The following is a 27,693-nucleotide window of genomic DNA, read 5'->3' on the forward strand; positions in this document are numbered from 1 at the left end:
TGCAAATTTCTCACTTTAACATCACTAGCCCCGCCTTCTTCGTTTATGACCCTTAGGCTACACCCATTTCAAACCTTTGAAACAGCTTGCCTCAGCAGCTTTCCCGCTTTTTTTCTCCTGATGACGATTGCTTGTGTTACGATCGAAACGTCGTAGTTTTTTTTTACTTTTGTAATTTTATTTGAACCTATCTATGTGACTTTACTGAAAGACCCAAGAATATGAATTCCTGCAGTCACGAAAGCTTTAAGTCAAGATATGATTTAACTTCTAATACAGAATTGATATTTGTGCGTGAAATGTATCCACCAAATTGTTTAAGTTTTGTCTGTTGTGCATTATCATTCCTTATTTTGGACCACCATTTCATTGTTTCGAATAAACATCTTCAAGTTGGAAACTTTAATAATTTCATTCCAATGGCTCACCACGTAGGTGTCGCTTTTGCCGACTTTTTATGATTCATTAACTTACAAACATGTAAAAGGCAGACTCGTGTGCTGCATTAGGTAGGCTGGAGCTGGGTAGGTTCGAGCGTGGTTGTGGGTGAGGAGGGTGGTTTTGAAAGAGGAACAACTTGGTGTTCAGCTTGGGGGTAATGAGGTGTGGCTGTGATATTGTATGTTGATTTATACAGAGCTCGAACAGGTTTTTAACGTGTGTTCCTTGGACAGAAACATTAACATGACTTTGAATTTGTATGAATTGGGATATGCTTGCTGAACAAAGATCCAAAGGTTTAAAATTGTAAGTGCAGATAACAAACAAAAGACCCATAGAGTGGTGAGGAAAAACGATCCCAAACAATTCAAGTTGTAAGAGATAATATATTATGGCGTTCATAAATTGAGTAAGTCAAGTAGTCAACTAGTTACCCTATTTTATTGGCGACTAGCTGACTGATGCGCCACAGAGCACGGGAGCCTCGAGCCGACTCATTGACATGCAGAGCATAGAACGATCTGCAAGACGCAATAATGATTTAGTTGGCAGATCTGCAGGCTAGTCGGACAGTCTCGAAACCAGTTTTCTTCCAAAGATGCTCCAGCGTCATCATATTATGCTTTGCTGTGATCACCTCCGGTAACAGCGAATGATCACGTGCTTTCCCTGTTCTCCTTGGGCTTGTTCGGATGGGCACGACTTCATCAAGAACGGCAGTAATATCATTTAATAATTGAGCTGCAAATGAATCTGCCATCGATGCAGGATGTAGACATGCCAGTGATGACCTGATCTTCTCACAGAAAGCATCGTGGTCCAATCGTTTCCAGTTTATGTACGATATCTTTGTGACAGGTTGGTAAATAATCAATAATGCCACTTTGCACATCACCAGACTGTCATCTGATATGACCACATCTTCAATAATAATGTCGGTAACGGTTACGGCATCGGCGGATTTGCATATGTGATCCAGTATATTTTTCGAGCGACATGTTCTGGCACTGACGTGCTGGGTTAAACTGACTGTCGATTATCTCGGCGAGTTCACTGTTAATGTTACCACAAAAGTTGGTAAAATCACAAAAGCTGGTAAAATCACAAAAGTTGGTAAAATCACAAAAGTTGGTAAAATCACAAAAGCTGGAAAATCACAAAAGTTGGTAAAATCACAAAAGTTGGTAAAATCACAAAAGTTGGTAAAATCACAAAAGCTGGAAAATCACAAAAGTTGGTAAAATCACAAAAGCTGGTAAAATCACAAAAGTTGGTAAAATCACAAAAGCTGGTAAAATCACAAAAGTTGGTAAAATCTCAAAAGCTGGAAAATCACAAAAGTTGGTAAAATCACATAAGCTGGTAAAATCACAAAAGTTGGTAAAATCACAAAAGCTGGAAAATCACAAAAGTTGGTAAAATCACAAAAGCTGGTAAAATCACAAAAGTTGGTAAAATCACAAAAGTTGGTAAAATCACAAAAGCTGGAAAATCACAAAAGTTGGTAAAATCACAAAAGTTGGTAAAATCACAAAAGTTGGTAAAATCACAAAAGCTGGAAAATCACAAAAGTTGGTAAAATCACAAAAGTTGGTAAAATCACAAAAGTTGGTAAAATCACAAAAGCTGGAAAATCACAAAAGCTGGTAAAATCACAAAAGTTGGTAAAATCACAAAAGTTGGTAAAATCACAAAAGCTGGAAAATCACAAAAGTTGGTAAAATCACAAAAGCTGGTAAAATCACAAAAGTTGGTAAAATCTCAAAAGCTGGAAAATCACAAAAGTTGGTAAAATCACAAAAGCTGGTAAAATCACAAAAGTTGGTAAAATCACAAAAGCTGGTAAAATCACAAAAGTTGGTAAAATCTCAAAAGCTGGAAAATCACAAAAGTTGGTAAAATCACATAAGCTGGTAAAATCACAAAAGTTGGTAAAATCACAAAAGCTGGTAAAATCACAAAAGTTGGTAAAATCTCAAAAGCTGGAAAATCACAAAAGTTGGTAAAATCACATAAGCTGGTAAAATCACAAAAGTTGGTAAAATCACAAAAGCTGGTAAAATCACAAAAGTTGGTAAAATCTCAAAAGCTGGAAAATCACAAAAGTTGGTAAAATCACAAAAGCTGGTAAAATCACATAAGCTGGTGAAATTACAAAAGCTGGTGAAATTACAAAAGTTGGTAAAATTGTAGTAACTCTTATGACTCGTTCACACCGGAGTTGGAGGCACACTTGTTTATTTAACACCACACGTTGTGACATACACACTGAGGGGGTATCGGCCCCCTCACCCGTCTATCTGAGGACACATCTCTAGGCTAACCCTAGCCTGCCTCAGAGTCCTCCTCTCGTGGACTAGGGGAGGCTATCTTGGCCCGACACTGGTCAGTCGGGCCCGGTACTCAGAGTCCAGACCAACCCTGGCTCTGGCTCTGGCACCACGCCACTGACTCGAGCCTGCGCGGTCCTGACAAGGACGGCGTAGCAGGGGGAGACCAGGGCTCTATCTGGGACGTCTTCCGTCTTCTCTTCTTAGCTAACCAAACTCTCCCTAGCCCCCCGATACATTCCCCTTTTATACATCCCCCTCCCTGAGGGGTGGGGCCCCGGGGGATCGTAACGTCCGAAGCGCGGACGTCGTAGAGGGCACCTGCCCGTGCACTGACGTAGCCCCGCCCACTGTGCTAGTTTCCCGTTGGATCCCATACATATCAGCTCGACACATATTCCCTCCGTAAGACCCCTACATCACCCCCCCCTGTACAGCTCGCAGCCGTCCCGGCTGCAACATCGACAATAAAAGTTTATTCAGCCCTCGATACTCCAGCGTGTGCCTCATTTTTTTCAACAATAACGCAACGAGCAGAACACCAGAAAGAAAGAAAAAAAATAATCCGACGAACCCCCCCCCGCGAATAAATACGAAAACCGTAGGACGAGCGTATATACACGTGTATCTTTACCTGGAGTCCCCCCCCCAGCCCCCCCACAGACGACGCACAACACACACAACACACACAACACACACAACACAATAATCGTACAACGCAGCGCGGCACGTGCCGGGAACACAGCACGGACGCCCCACACCGTGAGCACAACATGCGAATGTACACCGGAAAGAGAAACCACAAAAGACCCAAAAAAAAAAAAAAAAATTTCTTCTCTCTTTTTTTTTCACAAGAGTCTGCGCATTTTTGCGCGCGTCCTCGCCGCCGGCCCGTCACACGGGACAGGCGCGGCCGGCAGGTCGTCGGCCGGCAGGTCGTTGGCCGGCAGGTGTTCATCACAGAGCGAGTCTGTTGCCGACGTCGCAAGACCCTCAGCATCACCTGCGGGGGTCGTCGGGCGTGAGCCCGTCACTCCCGGTGCGCCTGGGGGTGGGACAGCCGGCAGCACGTTAGGCGGGAGCAACGGAGAAGACCCCTCTGAGTCGGACGCCCCCCCACATGCTTGGCCACGCGCGTGTGTAGTGGGATCTCGCACCGCAACGAAGGGTTTTAGCCTGGCAGGGTGTACAAACCACCGGCGCCTCCCCCATTGAATGCGCACGCACTGAGGTCTCAGGACCTCAACCACCTCGACGGGACCCCGCCACGGTCGCAGCAGTTTAGAGGAGGACGCGAGCGGTACCTGGGGACAGTGCAACCACGCCCTGTCCCCCGGCTTCCACTGTATTACATGCGCGCGACCCATTCTGAGGCGCTCATTAGCCCTCTGCCGCCTGGCAGAATTTTGCATGGCAGCATCCCGAGCCTCCGTTAATTTTTCCAGGTTGAATTTAACGTGTTCGGCCAATTGAGTCTTTCCTTGCGGCGCCGGGATCTGCAGTTGGGCCTGAACAGGTGGCTCCGGCTCGCGGCCATACATAAGGAAAAAGGGGGAAAATCCCGTCGCAGTATGGGGGGCCAACCGGTATGCTGACAGGACCCCCTGAATTTTCAAATCCCAATCCGTCTGTGAGTCAGAAACGTGCTGCGACAGCATCGACGTGATGGTACGATGCAACCGCTCGACCATCCCGTCGGTTTGTGGGTGATATGGAGAGGTGCGAATCTTTTTAGTGCCAAGGATGTCACAGACCTGTTTGAGCAATTTGCTTGAAAAATTTTTACCCTGGTCGGTCAGCAGCCTCTCGGGAGCACCTTTGTCAAGGACGTATCCCTGGACAAAGGCCTCCACGATGGCTGCCGCCGACTGGTTGGCCAGGGGCCAGGCCATAGGCCAGCGCGTGAAATATTCAACCCCGGTTAGCAAATACCTATTTCCCCTAGGGGTGGCGGGGAACGGTCCTAGAATGTCCAGCGCGACGAGTTCATTCACCCGGGAAACCCTGATAGATTGCAGGGGCGGGTTCGACTCCTTCGCTGGTGGTTTGCGCTGCGCACATCTAGGGCACGATGCTAGCAGATCCCCGACATCCCTTGTCATGCCCGGCCAAAAGAAATCAAGTTGGAGCAAGGCCAGGGTCTTTTGGGTACCCAGGTGGAGGAGGCGCTCGTGAGCGGCCCACACCACCCTACCCCGTAACCCCGAAGGGACCACTAGCCGGTGGCGATGGGATTTCCCGTCCCAATGCATTAACAACCCACCGAGCATTTCCCATGCGTCGGCATCACCCCTCCCCCGCCCCCGGTCCCCGACGCGGCGGCGCAACGCAAGGAGGGAAGTATCTTCCATTTGCAACCGGCCCCATTCCGTAGCAGGCAACCCCAACAGGGAATCAGAACCCTGTTGTGCGATAGAATTAGTCATTGATGCTGCGTCATCAGCAGCCGCCAAGACCGGGACAGGCAATTCAGCAGGATGCCTGCACCGACCCGACCCCAGGAGGCATGCGCATTCGGGGGTGGTCGGCATGCGTGACAGGGCGTCCGCGTTGGTGTGGCGAACGCCCTTACGGTACGTGGTCTGAAAATCAAAATCCTGGAGAACCTCCAGCCATCGAGACAATTGTCCCGATGGTTGTTGGACTCGCAGGGCGTACTGTAGCGCTGCATGGTCTGTACGGACGGTGAAACACTGTCCGTACAGATACGGCCGGTACTGCTGGATGAAGTAGACAATTGCCAGCAGTTCCCGACGCGTGACACAATATCGTTGCTCCGCCGGAGACAACACTCGGCTACCGTACGCGACCACCCGTTCGACGCCCTCGACCACCTGGGACAGCACGCCCCCAATACCTGTGTTGCTCGCGTCAGTATCGAGCACAAAGGGTTTTGAGAAATCTGGATAAACCAGGGGAGGGGCATTAACCAGAGCGTCCCGAAGTGAGCGAAACGCGGCCTCCTCCTCCTGTCCCCAATGGAAACGGACCCCCTTTGACGTCAAAGCGTGCAGGGGTTTAGCAATGGTGGCAAAGTCCGCGACAAAACGTCGGTAGTATGACGCGAAACCCACAAAGCTCCTGACCTCTCCCACCGAGGTGGGAGTCGGCCAGGAGCTGACGCACTGCGTTTTGGCGGGATCGGTAGCAATACCCGAGCGCCCTACGATGTGCCCCAAATAACGTACCGATTCGCGCAACAAATGACACTTTTGGGGTTTAAATTTCAAATTAGCAGCCCGCATTTTGAGGAAAACGGCCCGCAACCTCTGGAGATGCTCGTCGAATGTTCTGCTAAAGACGATAACGTCGTCCAAATAGATTAAACACGAATCCCACTGCAATCCAGCCAAAACCAATCCCATCAATCGCTGGAAAGTCGCCGGCGCCGAGTGTAATCCCATCGGCAACCGGTTAAATTGGAAGAGACCATGTGGCGTACGGAAAGCGGTTTTAGGCTTAGATTCATCATCCAGAGGAAGCTGCCAGAATCCCGAAAGCAAATCCAATGTGGAGAAGAATCGCGCCCCCGCCAAGGCGTCGAGTGATTCATCAATACGGGGAAGCGGGTATGCGTCAGCAACGGAAATTTTGTTGAGGCGGCGAAAATCGACGCAAAACCGCAACGATCCATCCTGTTTCTTTACCAGAACGATCGGTGCTCCCCACGGGCTGGTAGAGGGAGAAATGATATCGGCGGCTAACATGTCATCAACAGCCGATTTGACATGGTCCTTCTCGGCGGGACTCAGCCGGAAGGGATTTTGGCGTATGGGCGCGCTGTCACCAGTATCAATATGGTGACGCAGCAATTGGGTGCAGCCCAGATCGAATTTGTTTTGACTAAACACATCGGCGAATTCGCGCAATAGTGTCCTAAGTTTTTGACGCTCTACATCCGACAGGTCCGTCGATCCCGCACAAAGCGCCTCAAGCCACCCTTCATCGGTGTCCGAATGTGGAGTCGGCAGAGTGGCAGCATGCACGTGATTTGCGACAGACTCCTCACAGGGCACCGGCGTTGCGTGAGCAAGCACGGTCCCCTGGGGAATTACCACGGCCTGCGACCCCACATTGAGGACCGCGATGAAGGGGTCCCCGTCCCCCCTCACAATGGTCTGAGCGGGAATCAAATGCGGCCCGCTAACCCCAGCCCTAGATGGGCCGAGCAGGACACCCTGGTCCCCAACACCCTTAGCGAAGGGCCTACGAAGCTTCAGGGGTACCAACATTTGTGCCCCTGGCGGCACGCGAACCGTCTGAACTACAAACGCGGGTACCGTCGCGAGCGCCGAACGATCCGTAGTAGGGGAAGGCAAAAACGCCATCCGCCGTCCCGACGGGAGTTCAATGCAACCCTGATTAATCATGATCCGAATCGGCATTTTGCCCAAGAAATCCGTCCCCAGCAGGCACGGAACCGCCAGCGAGGAGGACACAAAAATAGGGCCGGACAATTTAATATCACCGATCGAAATTTGCGCGCGAATCTGCCCCATGATACCCAGTGAGCCCCCGTTAGCAGCGTAGAATGGCACATTAACCGGTAGCAAGGGACGACTTTGGACAGGGAGAATGTTGTATATTAGTTCCGAAATGATGGTTGCCGACGCACCTGTATCGACGAGGATACGCACTTCGATCCCGTCAATATACCCTACTACGGCCGACGAGCCCGACGGCGCAGCTAGAACGCGATGGGCCAACACGGACCACTGGGCTGGTTCGAATTTGGTCCCCATAGTGGTTCGTGTTGGCCCCATGGCGTGCAATGTTGGCCCCCCGTTCGTTGCGGTGTGTACATGTGTAACGGGTGTGTGCTTTGGCCAAACATGTGGGGTGCCGCGACTCGCCGGGTCATGTCGGTGGAGCTTGGGAGGAGGAGGAGGAGGAGGAGGGCCGGCGTCCCGGCGAGGCGTCGTCCCCCGCTGTCGAGGAGAACGGCACCCCAAGGCGACGTGGCCCCGGACGCCGCAGTTATAGCAGCGCGGGAGCGCAGGTGTTGAAGACGGGCGGTCGGGGCGGGTCGGGCCATCCCGGTCCGCCCGCGCTCCCATCCGTTGCTGCTGTCGGAAGTCGGCGGCGTAGACCTCCTCCGTCGGTGAGGTGACGGCAGCCACCGTACGGCCGGCAGCTGCCCTGCTGGCCTTCCTTCGCTGCGACAGGAGGTTGGCGTGGAGGAGGCGCGCCGCTTGGAGGGAACCCATCTCCACGTCCTCCTGCGCGACGATGGCGACGTCCAGGTCGTCCGCCAGCAGAAGGATCTTCTCGGTGACCATGGCGTCGACGCCTTGGTCATCCATACGAGGGAAGGCCGTCTTTGCGAGCGCCAGAAGGCTGGTACGGTAGGCGAGGGGCGACTCCTTCGCACCCCGCTGGCGGTCGTAGAATCGCTGCCTACACTCGGCCGATGGTCCGTAAACCCCAGCCAGCAATTGCAGCGCCATCTGAAGAGTAGAGCGCTTGTCCCTCGATGCGGACGTAAGAGCGGCGAGGGCGTCGCCGTCCAGGAGCGCCGGTAGTGCGCAGAGGGCTTCGTCGTCTGACCACCCCGCCATCTCTTGATGCGCGAGGAAGCGCCGCTGAAATCCCCCCCAGTCGCCCTCCTCAGCCACGAACTCCTTCAGCGGGGGTAGTCTTTGGTGTAGTGCCGCGACCGCCGTGGAGGGCCGCACTTTGATGTCCCCGCGACTCGGCCGAGCGTCAGCACGAACGGCAGCTGTAATCGCCTGTCGCGCAGATAGTGACGCTCCGTCCGAAGGCGGTGACGCGGCAGCTCCAGCGGAGTCGATGTCGGACCCCAAGTTGAGGTTGGCCACGCCCTCGGCAGCTGCTGCGGCGATGGCGGGACTTTCAAAAGTGCCGTCGTTAGAAATGGCGGGAAGGTGCAACGGCCGTCGGCTGTCCTCGCCTCGCGGTGGTCCAGCAGCCCCCAGCCGAGTGATGGTCTCGAGTGTGGCGGCAGCAGCGTATAGCAGCTCCGCCAACCTCGCGTGCGCCAGCCGCAGCCCATCGGACAGCGACTCCCCTTCCTCCCGATGGCCCGGTAAGGACGCATTCGGTGCCGGCTGCTCGTTGGCCCCCTCAGCCGTCTCTGGTACCGCACTTCCCGCGGTGTCCTCCGCCTCCTGTACCCGGCCCGAGCTGTTCGGCGCGTGTCCATGTTCGTTGTTTACTTCTGACGCCAGATGTAGTAACTCTTATGACTCGTTCACACCGGAGTTGGAGGCACACTTGTTTATTTAACACCACACGTTGTGACATACACACTGAGGGGGTATCGGCCCCCTCACCCGTCTATCTGAGGACACATCTCTAGGCTAACCCTAGCCTGCCTCAGAGTCCTCCTCTCGTGGACTAGGGGAGGCTATCTTGGCCCGACACTGGTCAGTCGGGCCCGGTACTCAGAGTCCAGACCAACCCTGGCTCTGGCTCTGGCACCACGCCACTGACTCGAGCCTGCGCGGTCCTGACAAGGACGGCGTAGCAGGGGGAGACCAGGGCTCTATCTGGGACGTCTTCCGTCTTCTCTTCTTAGCTAACCAAACTCTCCCTAGCCCCCCGATACATTCCCCTTTTATACATCCCCCTCCCTGAGGGGTGGGGCCCCGGGGGATCGTAACGTCCGAAGCGCGGACGTCGTAGAGGGCACCTGCCCGTGCACTGACGTAGCCCCGCCCACTGTGCTAGTTTCCCGTTGGATCCCATACATATCAGCTCGACACATATTCCCTCCGTAAGACCCCTACAAAATCACAAAAGCTGGTAAAATCGAAAAAGCTGGTAAAATCAGAAAAGCTGGTAAAATCAGAAAAGCTGATAAAATCACAAAATCTGGTAATATCGCAAAAGCTGGTAAAATCACAAAATCTGGTAAAATCGAAAAAGCTGGTAAAATCACAAAAGCTGGTAAAATCACAAAAGCTGGTAAAATCAAACAATCTGGTAAAATCGTAAAAGCTGGTAAAATCAAGGGCAACAGCGACATGGTCAGGCTGTTTCATGGGACCGGTATGTCATGCTGCACTGCTGTACCGCCAAAACATACTTTCATCAGTTTTTTTTGGAAAGATGGATATTTGAGGTAAATATATGTATATTCTGGCTATTTATACTTCAGCATGGTACTCAGTGCAGTTTTTTAAAGGTATGAATTAGAGATATAGTAACAATTAACTAGATTGCATATTAAGTGAGGTGTCATAAGTTTACATTCTGCGTATAAGATAAAGGCTGTGCTAGAGTTTGAAAGGGATACAAGTGCTGGGTATTTAGTACAATTCCCCGTGGGGATCAGATTGACGTGAGTTCATTAAGAAACCAATGTCAAAAACAGCTTCCTCTTTTCTCAAGAGATGCCATGAATATTTAGCTTCTGGCAATGACTTTTAAGTGGGGTGTGTGGGAGGTTTTATGACTTGGGGAAATGCAATATAAACACCTTCACAGCATCTTTGTGGCATCAGTATGCTTCGAGCACTGAAGACTGTGCATGGCAAGTCATTGAACAAGCGCAACTAGATGCTGTGATGCATACAGGCGACTCAGAAGGTGAGTGAAAATTATATGCAATTAACCCTTTCCCATTAACTGTATATACATATTTAAAAACTTGATAACATTTGAATATTAAATACAAACGACAAAATATCTGTTCACTTTTCCCTCTTAAAAAGTCTTGTGAGATCGGCCGTGTGGCAATCAAATGAAGAAAATATCCAAACTCAACACTTTTTCAACAATATGGCATTTAAAATACGATATGTAATATGCACCATTTTGGGTTATGGCACTTCTTCACTCATAAAATGTCCATTTATCATTCTTAAAAATTGTTATCCATGGATCACTTGCTCATCGAGGATGTGCATTATAATCCACGACAATGATCTAACCAAGTTAGAAAGTCAGCCAATTACATTTCGTTTCGGGATTATTGGCTTTATTCTCATACACGAGCAGAGTGGGGAAATTGGTTAGCCGGCGTGACCTGAGGTTTCGCCGTTGCGGCAGGGGCCAGCCTGAGAAACCTCCCATCTCCTGCCGGTACTTGTGCGCTCTCATCGCTCGTCTTTGCTAATGACTCCACCAAAGCCGCGTCACGTGGCCCTTAGCTCTGCCGTCGGACCTGGCCGCTGACTCAGCAAGGCTGTACGTACGTATGTTTAACTTCTTTTGGACCATGCTAAATTGAGGGCTGCCCACAATGCGCCTCGAACTCCTCACCCATGATGACGCTTTTTGGGTTAGATCGTGTAAATGTCATAAACCCAACTCCACCCGCCACAGTCAACGAATATGGGTTTGTCACGTGAATAAAACTTGCCAATAAGTGACTACTTTAGCACACCATATTCCCATCTACTCTATTAGTAATACCCCTTCCCCCGAGTGCCTGGGACCCCCTAGCCCCATGGTCAGTGTACGACGAGTGGTGGTCCAGCCCCCGCACACGTGAGATAGTCCCCCAATTCGGGCCCCCATCCACCTCACTCTCAATATCTCGAGGCTCGGCCAACTTCTCATTAAGGAATATTGTACAATTAACAAACAAGGTGCTAAATGGTCGTAAATGACACTCATAAGAAATAAAAAGGTAAAAAACACGTTTTTCAATGCTCACACTTTTATTTGCACTCAAAAGGGGAAAAAACATTATTTTGACCCCAAATTTAATTAAAAATTGATATGCAGAATGAATGTGTGTGGATGCGTAAAGAAAATTAAACATACCAAAGGCTTTTGTTCAGCACATCAAATTTGAATACATTTGGGATCAAAATAATGTATTTTCTATATTTGAGTGCCAATAAAATTGTGTGCATTGAAAAACTAGTTTTAACCTATGTTTTTGCATTTTTTAAATGTCGACGGCTATATGAAAATAAAAAGGAAATAATTGCTTGGTAACAGTCAAAGTAGGAAATTATAATTTTAAATAGGCAATGTTGAAGGTGAGTGCAGAGTAAGTTGTTGTATTATTAAAACAAATTGTTATATGTATGGTGAGACATTGTAAAAAAATACGTTCTAGTCCTACACTGGTGAACTTAGTAAATACTTGGACGTAAATTCTGCCAATTTGCATACAGTAAGCTTATGTAAAGTTGAAATGCAGCAAAAAAATAAAGGAAGTAGCATTCGTCTCTGTTTATGTTTATGCCTATGCAAATTATATTGTGATTTAAAGGGGGAAAACATGCAAACGGCCAGATAATATGTAGGTGTCAGGGTTAGGATTGAACACAGGACCTCCTGTAAACCAGGCAAGGTAGTAAACATCTCGCCACCACATGATGTTTAATGTGAAGGACAGCAAAGCTATTACCCTCAAGGTCTATGAAAAAAGCACCCTGACATGGAATGTGGCTGATCTGTTTGCACCGCAAAATTAAAGCAGATTTGAGCGGGATAGTGGTTGGAGGGGTGCCTATCATGCACAAGCAGGTTACCATAGGGCTGGGGGGGCACGTTGTGTTTACATAAAATCTAACCTATATAATTATTTTTTTGTCTGTCTGTCCGTCCATCTGTCCGCCTGCGTACGCTCGCTTCTGGGGGATTTAGCTCTCGGACCGTGGGGTTCGCCAAGATTAAATTTTGCCGGTGGGCACGCCCCCGGCCCCGCGGTGAACTTAAGCATTTCCGATTTTTCGTCTCTAAACTTTAAATCGGACAGATTATCGATTTTGTGCGATTTCTCTTTATTTATTTATTTACTATTGCCGACCGGCACGTAACGAAGCACGCCGTTGCGCATGCGCGAAGGCGGTTGCCCCTGACAACGGGCGGTTGGCCCCTGGCAACGGGCGGTTGGCCCCTGGCAACGGGCAGCAACGCCGTCGCTGCGGGGTGGATGCCATTTTTAATTCCCGTTAAAAATATGCGCACGCATTAACACGCGACGCTGAGGTAAATTCATCAAAGTTTCACGTCCTCTTCACTCCCCCCCCCCACCCCAATGTGTGCAATTACTATTGTAGGGGTTATTACGGGAGAAACGGCGGACGAGAAACACAGGGGTGTGTGCACTCCCACACACGGGTGGTCGCACCGACGTCCGCATCCGTGATCCCCCACGCCCCCAGCCCTCTGAGGGGATCCCTATAAAAGGCGGGGAGCCAGAGAGCTCGGGGCAGTACGACACGAAGCTGACCAGTGAAGATTGAAGACTCGGAGATTAGGCCCTGGGACTCCCCTGTCTCGCTGCCCTTGTCAGGGCCGAGCTGGGTAAGCCAGCGGCGCGGCCCAAGAGCTCCCGGACCTCGTGCCCTTGTCAGGGCAAGGCCGGCTTAGCTGGTGCCGAGATCTGTGCTTGCCAGGGCCAGATCAGTCAGCCTCCCGTAGCCCAGTAGAGGAGGACTGGGGAACAGGACAGAGGGCATAGTACTAGAGTGGGTTTCCCATAGTACGGGTGAAGGGGCCGTCACCCCTTCAACTATTGTGCCTGTCACTGAGTTAATAAACAGAGTGTGCCTCAACTCCGACCTCGTCTCCTCGAACTTACTACACTATCATAGGGTCGGTAGATAATAAAATTATAGCGATTAGACAGTATTATTGTAGCGCGGGGGGGGGGGGGGGGGGTAACGGCCACAGCACCCAGCCTCGGCCGGGTGGGCAATCTAGGCGAGGCCGGAGGCTCTGCACGGTACTAGGCCTCGACACCCCACGCTTGTCAAGCGACGACTTTGTGCTATAAACTCGATATACCCAGCTTTGCCCGGGGGGAAAATACATTTAAAATCTTCTGAAAACTTTAAAACATAACATACCAATGAAAATACAACTGTGTAATTTAAAATGTAAAACCCACCACGCCAAGAATCGATTCTCTGAATCGCGCAAAGGAATCGAAGGTTGTAAATTAATTTAGAATCGCCCTGTTCCTGTTTAATATAAGTTGGTTATAGAGATGATATAAACTGCTACGAATGGGAAATATCCAGCGTTGACCGGGGCAAAAATATAATTAAAAACTCCTGAAAACTTTAAAACATAACATATCAATGAAAATAAAACTCTGTAATTAAAAATGGAAACCTCCTACGCGCCAGGAATCGATTCTTTGAATCGCGCAAAGGAATCATCGAAGGTTGTAGATTCCTTTAGAATCGCCCTATTCCCGTTCAATATATTTACGTGTTGCCACGTTTGCTTAACATTTCCGACAGACACATTCACACATTTAGCTTTTACATTTAACATACAAAACGTCAGCATGTACTGCTGTCATCATAGGCACAAATATATACACCCTCAACACTCTCCCTCGCCACTCTCCCTCACTCATCATCACCACTCTCCCTCACCACTATCACTCACTATCACTCACCACTCACACTCACCACTCACTATCACTCACAACCACACTTTCCACTTACCGTCACAACTCAACCTCACCACTATTCCTCACTACTTATCCTCACCACTCTCCCTCACCAATCACCCTCACCACTCACCCTCACCACCACAACTCACCATACCACTCACGCTTACCACTGACGCTCACCACTCACCCTCACTACTCACCCCTCACCCTCACTACTCACCACTCACCCTCAACACTCACCATCACTACTTACTAATCACCCTAACCACTCACCCTCACCACTCACCACTCATTTCCACCACTCATCCTCACCAATCACCCCTCACCACTCACCCTCACCACTCACCCTCACCACTCACCCCTCTCCTTCACCACTCACCCCCACCACTCACCCCTCTCCATCACCACTCTTCTTCACCACTCACCACTCACCCTTACTACTCACCCTCACCACTTACCCTCACCACTACTCACCACTCACCCGCACCTTCACCACTCACCCTCACCACTCACTCTCACCACTCACTCTCACCCTCACCACTCACCCTCACGGCTCACCACTCACCCTCACCACTCACCATCACTGTGGTGGTGGTACCTGCTATGATGACAGTAGTACAAGCTGACGTTTTGTATGTTAAATGTCAAAAGCTAAATTAGTGAATGTGTGTGTCTGTTCGAAATGTCAAGCATACTTGGCGACACGTAAGTAAGTTTTTAAAACGGGAATAAGGTGAGTGGTGGTGGTGAGGGTGTGTGTTGAGGGTGAGTGGTGAGTGGTTAGGGTGAGTAGTGAGGGTGAGTGGTGAGCGTGAGTGGTGAGTGGTGAGCATGACTGGTGAGGGTGAGTGGTGAGGGAGAGTGGTGAGGGAGATTGGTGAGGGAGATTGGTGAGGGAGAGTGGTGAGGGAGAGTGGTGAGGGAGATTGGTGAGGGAGATTGGTGAGGGAGAGTGGTGAGGGAGAGTGGTGAGGGTGAATGGTGAGGGTGAGTGGTGAGGGTGAGTAGTGAGTGGTGAGGGTGAGTGGTAAGTGGTGAGGGTGAGTGGTGATTGGTGAGGGTGAGTGGTGAGGGTGAGTGGGGAGGGTGAGTGGCAGTTGTGAGTGGTGATTAGTGAGGGGTGAGTGGTGAGGGTGAGCATGAGTGGTGAGGGTGTGGTTGAGTGGTGAGCGGTGAGGGTGAGTGGTGATTGGTGAGGGTGTGATTGGTGAGGATGAGTGGTGAGGGTGAGTAGTGAGGGTGAGTGGTTGTTGTGAGGGTGAGTGGATGTTGTGAGGGTGAGTGGTGAGTGGTAAAAGTGGTGAGGGTGAGTGACGGTTGTGAGTGGTGATTAGTGAGGGGTGAGTGGTGAGGGTGAGCGTGAGTGGTGAGTGGTGAGGGTGAGTGGTGAGGATGAGCAGTGAGGGTGAGCAGTGAGGGTGAGTGGTGATTGGTGATTGGTGAGGGTGTTATTGGGGAGGATGAGTGGTGAGTGGTCAGGGTGAGTGGTGAGGGTGAGTGGTGAGCGGTGAGTGGTGAGTAGTGAGGGTGAGTGGTGAGTAGTGAGGGTGAGTGTTGAGCGTGACTGGTGAGTGGTGAGGGTGAGTGGTGAGGGAGAGTGGTGAGGGAGAGTGGTGAGGGTAAATGGTGAGGGTGAGTGGTGATGGTGAATGGTGAGGGTGAGTGGTGAGGGTGAGTAGTGAGTGGTGAGGGGTAAGTGGTGAGGGTGAGTGGTGAGCGGTGAGGGTGAGTGATGAGGGTGAGTGGTGAGTAGTGAGGGTGAGTGGTGAGCGTGACTGGTGAGTGGTGAGGGTGAGTGGTGAGGGAGAGTGGTGAGGGAGAGTGGTGAAGGAGAGTGGTGAGGGTAAATGGTGAGGGTGAGTGGTGAGGGTGAATGGTGAGGGTGAGTGGTGAGGGTGAGTAGTGAGTGGTGAGGGGTAAGTTGTGAGTGGTGAGGGAGAGTGGTGAGGGTGAGTAGTGAGGGTGAGTGGTGAGGGTGAGTAGTGAGTGGTAAGAGTGAGGTTGAATGGTGAGCGGTGAGGGTGAGCAGTGAGGGTGAGTGGTGATTGGTGAGGGTGTGATTGGTGAGGATGAGTGGTGAGGGTGAGTAGTGAGGGTGAGTGGTTGTTGTGAGGGTGAGTGGTGAGGGTGAGTGGTGATTGTTGAGGGTGTGATTGGTGAGGATGAGTGGTGAGTGGTGAGGGTGAGTGGTGAGGGTGAGTGGTGAGGGTGAGTGGTGAGTAGTGAGTGGTGAGGGTGAGGTTGAGTGGTGAGCGGTGAGGGTGAGCAGTTAGGGTGAGTGGTGATCGGTGAGGGTGTGATTGGTGAGGATGAATGGTAAGGGTGAGTAGTGAGGGTGAGTGGTTGTTGTGAGGGTGAGTGGTGAGGGTGAGTGGTAAGTGGTGAGGGTGAGTGGTGATTGGTGAGGGTGAGTGGTGAGGGTGAGTGGGGAGGGTGAGTGGCAGTTGTGAGTGGTGATTAGTGAGGGGTGAGTGGTGAAGGTGAGCGTGAGTGGTGAGGATGAGGTTGAGTGGTGAGCGGTGAGCGTGAGTGGTGATTGGTGAGGGTGTGATTGGTGAGGATGAGTGGTGAGGGTGAGTAGTGAGGGTGAGTGGTTGTTGTGAGGGTGAGTGGATGTTGTGAGGGTGAGTGGTGAGTGGTAAGAGTGGTGAGGGTGAGTGACGGTTGTGAGTGGTGATTAGTGAGGGGTGAGTGGTGAGGGTGAGCGTGAGTGGTGAGTGGTGAGGGTGAGTGGTGAGGATGAGCAGTGAGGGTGAGCAGTGAGGGTGAGTGGTGATTGGTGATTGGTGAGGGTGTTATTGGGGAGGATGAGTGGTGAGTGGTCAGGGTGAGTGGTGAGGGTGAGTGGTGAGCGGTGAGTGTTGAGGAGGAGTGGTGAGTAGTGAGGGTGAGTGGTGAGCGTGACTGGTGAGTGGTGAGGGTGAGTGGTGAGGGAGAGTGGTGAGGGAGAGTGGTGAGGGAGAGTGGTGAGGGTAAATGGTGAGGGTGAGTGGTGAGGGTGAATGGTGAGGGTGAGTGGTGAGGGTGAGTAGTGAGTGGTGAGGGGTAAGTGGTGAGGGTGAGTGGTGAGCAGTAAGGGTGAGTGATGAGGGTGAGTGGTGAGTAGTGAGGGTGAGTGGTGAGCGTGACTGGTTAGTGGTGAGGGTGAGTGGTGAGGGAGAGTGGTGAGGGAGAGTGGTGAGGGTAAATGGTGAGGGTGAGTGGTGAGGGTGAATGGTGAGGGTGAGTGGTGAGGGTGAGTAGTGAGGGGTAAGTTGTGAGTGGTGAGGGAGAGGTTGAGTGGTGAGCCGTGAGGGTGAGCAGTGAGGGTGAGTGGTGATTGGTGAGGGTGTGATTGGTGAGGATGAGTGGTGAGGGTGAGTAGTGAGGGTGAGTGGTTGTTGTGAGGGTGAGTGGTGAGGGTGAGTGGTGATTGTTGAGGGTGTGATTGGTGAGGATGAGTGGTGAGTAGTGAGGGTGAGTAGTGAGGGTGAGTGGTGAGGGTGAGTGGTGAGGGTGAGTGGCGGTTGTGAGTGGTGATTAGTGAGGGGTGAGTGGTGAGGGTGAGCGTGAGTGGTGAGGGAGAGTGGTGAGGGTAAATGGTGAGGGTGAGTGGTGAGGGTGAATGGTGAGGGTGAGTGGTGAGGGTGAGTAGTGAGTGGTGAGGGGTAAGTGGTGAGGGTGAGTGGTGAGCGGTGAGGGTGAGTGTTGAGGGTGAGTGGTGAGTAGTGAGGGTGAGTGGTGAGCGTGACTGGTGAGTGGTGAGGGTGAGTGGTGAGGGAGAGTGGTGAGGGAGAGTGGTGAGGGAAAGTGGTGAGGGTAAATGGTGAGGGTGAGTGGTGAGGGTGAATGGTGAGGGTGAGTGGTGAGGGTGAGTAGTGAGTGGTGAGGGGTAAGTAGTGAGTGGTGAGGGAGAGTGGTGAGGGTGAGTGGTGAGGGTGAATGGAGAGGGTGAGTGATGAGGGTGAGTAGTGAGTGGTGAGGGTGAGGTTGAGTGGTGAGCGGTGAGGGTGAGCAGTGAGGGTGAGTGGTGATTGGTGAGGGTGTGATTGGTGAGGATGAGTGGTGAGGGTGAGTAGTGAGGGTGAGTGGTTGTTGTGAGGGTGAGGGTGAGTGGTGATTGTTGAGGGTGTGATTGGTGAGGATGAGTGGTGAGTGGTGAGGGTGAGTGGTGAGGGTGAGTGGTGAGGGTTAGTGGTGAGGGTGAGTGGTGAGGGTGAGTGGTGAGGGTGAGTAGTGAGTGGTGAGGGTGAGGTTGAGTGGTGAGCGGTGATGGTGAGCAGTGAGGGTCAGTGGTGATTGGTGAGGGTGTGATTGGTGAGGATGAGTGGTGAGGGTGAGTAGTGAGGGTGAGTGGTTGTTGTGAGGGTGAGTGGTGAGGGTGAGTGGTGATTGTTGAGGGTGTGATTGGTGAGGATGAGTGGTGAGTAGTGAGGGTGAGTGGTGAGGGTGAGTGGTGAGGGTGAGTAGTGAGGGTGAGTGGTGAGGGTGAGTGGTGAGGGTGAGTGGTGAGGGTGAGTGGCGGTTGTGAGTGGTGATTAGTGAGGGGTGAGGGTGAGCGGTGAGTGGTGAGGGTGAGTGGTGAGGGTGAGCAGTGAGGGTGAGCAGTGAGGGTGATTGGTGATTGGTGAGGGTGTGATTGGTGAGGATGAGTGGTGAGTGGTCAGGGTGAGTGGTGAGGGTGAGTGGCGAGCAGTGAGGGTGAGTGTTGAGGGTGAGTGGTGAGTAGTGAGGGTGAGTGGTGAGCGTGACTGGTGAGTGGTGAGGGTGAGTGGTGTGGGAGAGTGGTGAGGGAGAGTGGTGAGGGAGAGTGGTGAGGGTGAATGGTGAGAGTGAGTGGTGAGGGTGAGTGGCAAGTGGTGAGGGTGAGTGGTGATTGGTGAGGGTGTGATTGGTGAGGATGAGTGGTGAGTAGTGAGGGTGAGTGGGAGGGTGAGTGGCGGTTGTGAGTGGTGATTAGTGAGGGGTGAGTGGTGAGGGTGAGGTTGAGTGGTGAGGGTGAGGTTGAGTGGTGAGGGTGAGTGGTGAGCTGTGAGGGTGTGATTGGTGAGGATGAGTGGTGAGTGGTGAGGGTGAGTAGTGAGGGTGAGTGGTTGTTGTGAGGGTGAGTGGTGAGTGGTGAGAGTGAGTGGTGAGTGTGAGTGGTGAGCGTGAGTGGTGAGGGTGAGTGGTGATTGTTCAGGGTGTGATTGGTGAGGATGAGTGGTGAGTAGTGAGGGTGAGTGATTGGTGAGGATGAGTGGTGAGTAGTGAGGGTGAGTGGTGAGGGTGAGTGGCGGTTGTGAGTGGTGATTAGTGAGGGGTGAGTGGTGAGGGTGAGCAGTGCGGGTTAGTGGTGATTGGTGATTGGTGAGGGTGTGATTGGTGAGGATGAGTGGTGAGTGGTCAGGGTGAGTGGTGAGGGTGAGTGGTGAGCGGTGAAGGTGAGTGGTTGTTGTGAGGGTGAGTGGTGATGGTGAGTGGTTAGGGTGAGTGGCGGTTGTGAGTGGTGATGGGTGAGTGGTGAGCGGTGAGGGGTGAGTGGTGAGCGTGAGTGGTGAGGGTTAGTGGTGAGGGTGAGTGCTGAGTGGTGAGGGTGAGTGGTGAGAGAGTGGTTAGTTTTGAGGGTGAGTGGTGAGGTTGAGTGGTGAGGGTTAGTGGAGAGTGGTGAGTGGTGATTGGTCAGTGGTGATTGGTGAGGATTAATGGTGAGTAATGAGGGTGAGGTTGAGTGGTGAGGGTGAGGGTGAGTGGTGGTTGTGACGGTGATGGTGAGTGGTGAGGGTGAGTGGTGGTTGTGACGGTGAGTGGTGATGGTGAGTGGTGAGGCTGAATGGTGAGGGTGAATGGTGAGAGTGAGTGGTGAGTGGTGAGGGAGAGTGGTGAGGGAGAGTGGTGAGGGTTAGTGGTGAGGGTTAGTGGTGAGAGTGAGTGGTGAGGGTGAGTGGTGATTGGTGAGTGGTGAGGGTGAGTGGTGAGGGTGAGTGGTGAGGGTGAGTGGTGAGGGTGAGTGGAGAGGGAGATTGGTGAGGGAGATTGGTGAGTGGTGAGTTGTGAGGGTGAATGGTGAATAGTGAGTGGGAGTGGTGAGGATGAGTGGTAAGGGTGAGTTGTGAGTGGTGAATGGTGAGGGTGAATGAAGAGTACAGTCAATATGTACTGCTGTCATCATAGCAGGTACCACCACAGTATGTACTGCTGTCGTCATAGCAGGTGCCACCACACTCGGTATGTACTGCTGTTATCATACCAGGTACCACCACCACAATATGTACTCCTCTCATCATAGCAGATACCACCACAGCAGTATGCACTGCTGTAATCATAGAAGGTTCCACCACAATATGCACTGCTGTCATCATAACAGGTACCAACACAGCAGTATGCACTGCTGTAGTGATAGCAGGTACCACCTGAGTCGGTATACACTGCTGTAGTGATAGTAGATGCTGCTATCGAGTTGGTAGATACCGCTATAGTTAATACTAAAACAGTCAGTATATACCACTACAGTCAGTCAATACTGCTACAGTCAGTATATACTACTATACAGTCAGTACATACTACCACGGTGAGTAGCTACTAGAGTCAGTAGATACTATTATAGAGTGAGTAGATAATGCTATAGATTTTGTAGTTACTACTATAGTCAGTGGATACAACTATGGAGTCAGCAGATACTATACAGTTAGTCGTTACGAGTATATAGTTGGTAGATACTACTGTAGGCCCAGTAAATACTACTATGGTCAGTAGTTATTACAGTCACTAAATACTACTACACAGTCAGTAGCTACTACTGCCTTTTTAGATACTACGGTACAGTCAGTATATACTACTACAGAGTCAATAGATACCACTTCCTCTGTTGTATGTAAGGTGTTGTTAGTATATATACCTACGAGGGGTAAAGATATTTTTTGAGGGGGGGGGGGGGGAGACCACAATTTTCGGAAACCTTTTGATATCAACTATTTACCGCACACTTTCTACAACTTTTTGGACTTGTGAAAGCCTCTTATATATTTGTTGGTGGAGAAATGTACAAACAGCCCACCGGGAATTGACAATACCCTTAGTATCTGTGTATATATATGTAAGGTTTTTAAGAAATATATTTTTCACCCGGGCAAAGCCGGGTACTTCCGCTAGTTGTACTATAAGTCTATGCTGCCCACCTTCAGCAATCCAAACTGACCAGCGGCGGGTGAAGTATGGTTAAACGGCCTTGGAAACAAGAGCAGTGTGTGGAGGCCATCATCCAGTAGTGGAATGACAAAGGGTTTCTTTGCTCTTACGGATATTCTGCATTGCTCATCTAGACCAGTGAAAGTTGTGCATTGCCATGGCAGGGGCCATGTTTATCAACCATTGACGACATCGCACAAAGCAGAACCTATTCTATTAGCGTGTAGAGATGGCAATGGTGGCAAGCCTATGTGAACAGTTGAACGCAGAGTAATTGAAAGCATGGACATTTCTGTATGACAGTGGAGCGAAATGACTTTTAGAGCAAGACGAGACGTATAGCATGTTTAATTTTCATATTTGTGATCGTTAGGTAGCGTTGTGTATGGAAGACGGCAATACACATCAAGTTCATTTATTAGGTATAGCCCTGTGAGCCATTCGGCTCTTGAATCGGGTGCAACCGCAACAAACAAAAAACAAAAACATGAACAAGAAAAGATCTTAAAGAGACTATGTGCAAACAGAAAATCCAAGAAAAGACAACAAAATATTGCAGAAAAAGCACCGTACACTAACACTGTGTGCAAAAATCCCAGTGGGATGCAAGTCAAACAACAACAACCACAAGACAACTTTGATTAAGTTCATCAGTCTAACTCTGTACTACAACAAACAAACATGGCCAAACCGAAAAACATTTCGAAAATCACCAAAATAAAGCCATTAAAGCAATGAAACAGTGATCATAGGAACTGTGACCGAATTTTCACAATAAACGACGAAAACAACATGTACTACCAAACTCTGCAGCCATAGCTGGCTGCATGAGTCACTCCACAACAGCAGGAGCATCAGTCGGAGTATCAACATTTCCCAATGCACCTTTAAGATCCGGACACTAAATCAAAACACAGATCATACTTTGCAGCGATCATCCTGAGCGAATCATTGTATTTTAGGCCACTGAATTGCAGTGGCAGCTAGGGGTGTACAACTCCTCTAGAGAAGTTTTGAGTGAAGATCTCATAGGTAGTGATTCAAGTTGCAGTTTATTGGCAATAGCATTCCAGACCCTGGGGGCATCAATAGCAAAGGCCCTTCCTCCAGTATTTGTACGGCAATAGGGAATGTGAGCCTGGTTAATGAGCAAAGACCTTAGGTCAAATTTTTTCTTTGAAACAGAGAGGAGATCCAGCAGGTAATCTGCGGATTTTTTTGTAAGTACATCACAAGCCGTCGAACATTGAGAGAAGTTAAGTTTGACCCAATGTAGAGATCACAGTGGCGAGTCCTATATGGGCAGTTCAATGCAAATCTTACGGCCGAGTGATACATTGAATCAAGCTTCTTCAGTACAGTACTTGGGGCTGATTTATACACGATGTCACAGTAATCAAGTAGAAGCAGTATTGTAGCTTTTATCAATTCCAAACGGAACATAGTAGGGAAGCAGTGCTTATGTCGATACAGAAAAACAATTTTTATTTTTGACTTTTTACCAATATAATCAATGTGATCTTCAAAATTAAATTTTGAATCAAGAATGACTCCAAGATACTTATAAATCTTGACTTGCTCTATTTGATAATTATTTAAGGAATGTAATTGGGGAAAAATAAGCTTTAGTCCTGGTGAGAAGCATAGCACCTTGGTTTTGAGTTGTACGCCTTTTGGCGTCATCTGGTCCAACACCAATGGAGACTAGGCTCTAAGGAAAGCTGTCTCGGGTGTGGACCAATCAACTTCAAGGACAGTGCATATCATTACCATTATCAGAGTTGTTTATTTTTATTTGCATTTGACTGCTTGTGTTGCAGTTATTGCAAACATGATGCCTTGTATAAAGGTGTCAGCTTTGTACCAGTTTAAAGGGTAAAAACCTACTACTATATTTTGCCACTGGAAAAGGAGGTCTCATAATGTAAATGCTTACCCCGAGCTCTCAATACTCTGATAGTCCACTGTTTTTTAGTTGGACGCCTTTTGGCGTCATCTGGTCCAACACCAATGGAGACTAGGCCCTAAGGAAAGCTGTCTCGGGTGTGGACCAATCAACTTCAAGGACAGTGCATATCATTACCATTATCAGAGTTGTTTATTTTTATTTGCATTTTGACTGCTTGTGTTGCAGTTATTGCAAACATAATTCTTCGTATAAAGGTGTCAGCTTTGTACCAGTTTAAAGGTTAAAAACCTACTACTATTCAGGACTAGTTTAAGAGCAACTAGCTGATGTTGTAGTTTGTTGAAATCACCCTGGAGCTTAGAAATCATGTCATCCGGGGAGCGGCCAGCAGTAATCCGTATCGTGTCATCTGCAAAAAGATTTACCCTGGAATGATCCAGGTCAGTGTCCAATTAATTGACATAAAGAGAGAACAAGAGGGGGCCGAGGATTGAACCCTGTGGAACCCCTTTTGTTATCTTAACACTGTTTGACCTCCAACCATCTGTTAGTACAGTTTGAGCGCGAAAAGAGAGGTAATTTTTTTACCATTTTACTGCGTGTTTGGAGAAACGGAGACAACTTAGTTTACTAAGCAGGGTGTTGTGGTCGACTGTATCAAAGGCTTTGGATAAGTCAAGAAAAAGACTGGCGCAGTACTGCTTATTATTAAGGCTACTGTAAATGTGATTCAGAGAGTCTAATGCAGCAGATGTGGTGCTGTATTTTTTTTCGGAACACAGATTGTTTTCGATGTAGTAAATTGTTGTCGGACAGGAAACTGCTAATTTGGTAGTTCAATAATTTTTCAAAAATGTTCATCAACGGGGACAAAATTGAGATAGGTCGGTAGTTATTTGGATCATCTTTAGGGCCCCCTTTGTGAAGTGGACGAACATAGGAATGTTTCCATTCTAGAGGTATTGATGCTTCTTTGATGGACAGGTTGAAAATATGGGTTATAGGTTTATATATTAGGTGACCAACAGTAAGCAGAGCAAAGACGGGAATACTATCTGCTCTGGTAGAGGAGGACCCTTTGAGGTAGGACAGTTGTTTCAGAACATTACTTTCGTGGATTTGCTGGAAACTAAATTCGTTTAATGTTTGGACAGGGATGTAGGAATTTGCATGCGCAGGGGTGACTCCCAATACATTATCAAAAAGGTCACCAGCTTCTGAAAAATGAAGGTTAAAATTGTCAACTATTTTTTTGGGGCTCTGTAAAATTTTCCCCATTTTGGTTAAGCTCAACGGGCAGATTATCTGTGTTAGATGCCTTTTCGATACTTTTAATTGTTTTCCAGAAGATCCTGGCATTTCCACGTGATTCCAGGAGGGTGGAGGAAAAGTATGCATTTTTTTGAATGCCGTATTTTTGTGACGCATCTATTCCTAAAATCCTGTATTCTAGCCAGTCATGGACCAAATTACTTTTCTGAGCACATGCCCAAGCCTTGTCCCTAGTTTTCATGAGCTTAGTAATCAAGGGATCAAACCATGGTGGGCGGTTGCATTTAGTTTTAAATCTAACCAACGGAGCATGTTTGTCCGAGTGAAGCTCATCATTAGTAAATACCTGAATGCTGAAGTGTCTCATGGAGTGCTTCTCAACCAATTTAGGGGGGGCTTTGGGTCTGGCTGATGATCTCACCCCAAATATGAAGGAGTGATCACTAAGGTTATTACCCAGAACACCAGTCAGCACGAAATTGTGAGGGGCATTTGTTAATAGGACGTCAAGCAGAGATGACTGTCCCGGGTTTTTTAGGTTGGGTCTTGTGGGGCCATTTATTAATTGAAATAGGTTAAATTCATCTGCAAAATGTGTGGCCACGGCCGGCTGGTTTAGCCAATTCCAATTCAGATCACCCATTAAAATGATTTCACCTTTAGGAAGGCCCCCAAGAAGCTCCCTCAGTGCGTTCCCAGCTTTAACATCCTTACCACTAGGTGGTCTATAGCAGCACACTATAAATATCTGTTGATTTTTAGGGAGAGTGATTCTGAGAGCCAGACCTTCAAAGCAATATTTTTTTTAAAAGGAATGAGCTGGTGAACATGCAATAGTACTACGAACATAAATGGCAATTCCATCTCCTTTAGACCCTCGGTCAAGTCGAAAAATGTTGTAGTTGTCAATCGTAATATGCAAGTCATTGACGGCCGGAGTGAGAAATGTTTCTGTAAGGCAGAAATTGTCCGGGTCCAGATTTGCCACTTCTAGTTTTAGTTGACTTAATTTAATCACAAGCCCTCTGATGTTGACGTGTAGAACACCAACACTTTTTCTGCCAGAAAAATCTACAGAATTAAACGAGTTCTTTACATTTGGGCCAGGGTGAAGCTCAATACCTCCCAGAAATAAGAAAAGTAGAATTAATAGTTTGCACAAGTATGTTCTGTGAAAGGATGAAGAGCGACGAACCTTAGACGAATTGCAGCTGCTGTGTAGTGACATCTCGTATGTCACTGAGTGGTGCAGGCCCTAGAGAGGCATGGCGTGAGATGTATTCGCATCGCGGACATCACGTATGTAGCAACATCGTGGATGTCACTGTGTAATGCCGGCTCTAGTAAAGCACGGCGTGTGATGCATTGCCATCGCGTACGCCCCGTATATGTGGGTGTAGTACCATCATTGGAGGGGGCTTGGTGAGCGCTGGGCGACAGCGTTGAGGGCACCACGCTCCACGTGTATTGCTGACCCCTACAGGGTAAGGTGTGATAGGGCATGCCACGGTAACGAGGTTACTGTGGGGCATCGCACTCTGGTTGACCACGAAGGACACGTGACCAGTAAAATCTACATGGAGCCCCAGGTGGGGGTTAAGGGGTGGTAGGTGTCAGGGGAAAGATCCTACGGGAAGGGTCGAGAGATGTCCGGAGGTCTCTCGAAGTTGGGCATAGCCAAGGGCGGGGCTAGCCACGACCCGGGAGGATATAAACTAGCTCCCCATGGGGACTGGGGTTGAGCGTTGCTACCATCATCTGAAGATCACCAACATGTGGACCCGGACCTGAGCCAGGGTCTGGTCTGTTGTAGCTAACTCCCAGAGTGTTAGTGTAGTTTAGCCTGGTGGTCCACCACCCGAGGCTGTTATCTGGTAAAGGGGCAGTTACCCCTTTGTGTTTGTAGAAATAAATGTGTTGCCTCCAAGAAGTACATCTGCGACTCAATCCACTACAACTTGTGTCGGAAGTGGTCCAATGCGCTATTTTACTTAGCTAGCCGTAGACCATGACTACGCACCACAGACTACGTACCAGGACATCGAATGACGAGGAGGAAGATCTCTTCCCGCAAACAGCCCCGGAGGATGGAGGCAAGGCAATGCCGGCGGAGCAACGCCCCGTCCGGGCTCGCGACAGTTCATCGCTGGCGAAGCTCCTCCAAGCCGCGGCATCCAACCTTGCACAGCTCCAACCAGCAGAGTCGGTGGTGATAGAGGGAGCAGCAGAGCCGCGCAGGGACGATGTTTCTGCCGCCATTTCACGTCAGGCGGAAACCTCTGTGGTGCAGCCCGTGCTCGCTGCCACCATTTTTTCGCAGGAGCGGAGTGCACAGCCTGCCAAATCCGAAGCTGCGTCGACAAAGTTGGTGGACTTTCCGTCTCTACTGTGACGGCTTCCCTTCGTGAAGGAATTCACAGCTGCCGGAGGCGACTGGGTGGCCTTCAAGTGGCGGTTCCTGATGAACGCCGACTTGGCGGGGTAGACGGAGGTGGAGGTGGTGAGAGCGCTGCCACCAAGCTTGATGATGACGCCCTGGCTGAATTTCTTATCATCCCGCCGTCGAAGAGGGCCACGCTGACTTAGGCCTTTGACCAAATGGCGGCAATTTACAAACCAGCATCGAACGTGTGCCACAAGTTTGCTATGTGAAGGAAAGGGGAAACTGAAACACCCCTCGCCTTCCATAGCACACTTTTGGCACTGGTGAAGGCTGCCTTTCCGAGGATGGACCACGATAGAATCAACGCGTTAGTCCTCGAGAGACTGCTGGCTTTGACCAAGGATCTCAACATCGTTCTGCCGGCCATGGACAACTACGATCTCTCGTCCCTCAAGGTGACAAAATGCATCCAGGCTCAGCAGCTCTTACAATGACACAAGGGGTTGGCAGAGTGTACCACGCCCTGTGAAGTGCCGGTTGCACTTGAAGACATGGAGCCCGTTCCAGCCTTTGCATCAACCCATAGGTGGAGGTGGGTGAGGGGACGGCAAGGTGCGATGGACGACCAGCGATGGCGGAAGGCAGTCACGTCGTGTGCTACAGCTTACGACCGGCGACTCTGACCTGGTCAGTGGTCGGAGCAAGTCCATTGCGTGGTTGCCATGACCGCAGGTTCGTCTGTTGTCGTTGGGTTCATAGAAGGGGTGGAAATTAGGGTGCTCGTTCACACCAGTGCGTCAACGACCATCATTTCAGAATTGATTTATAACATCTTGCCCCCTAAATGTCGGGTCTTGTGCTCTGTCGAAGCTCCATGCTT

General features: G+C 49.8%; 1 protein-coding gene across 1 annotated transcript in view; it reads left to right on the forward strand.

The window, feature by feature from the left end:
- Positions 1–10,242: 10,242 nt before the first annotated feature.
- LOC144735439 (interferon-induced very large GTPase 1-like) overlaps positions 10,243–27,693 on the forward strand; it is a 57,371-nt gene continuing 39,920 nt past the window's right edge. Inside the window, exon 1 of the mRNA XM_078617841.1 lies at positions 10,243–10,322. Within this exon, the coding sequence (XP_078473967.1) occupies positions 10,301–10,322 (22 nt within the window). The 5' untranslated portion in view covers positions 10,243–10,300. The remainder of the gene's footprint in view (positions 10,323–27,693) is intronic.

This window comes from Lampetra planeri, chromosome 55, assembly GCF_965212315.1.
Source record: "Lampetra planeri chromosome 55, kcLamPlan1.2.h2, whole genome shotgun sequence".
In the NCBI taxonomy this organism is placed as follows: Eukaryota; Metazoa; Chordata; class Hyperoartia; order Petromyzontiformes; family Petromyzontidae; genus Lampetra; species Lampetra planeri.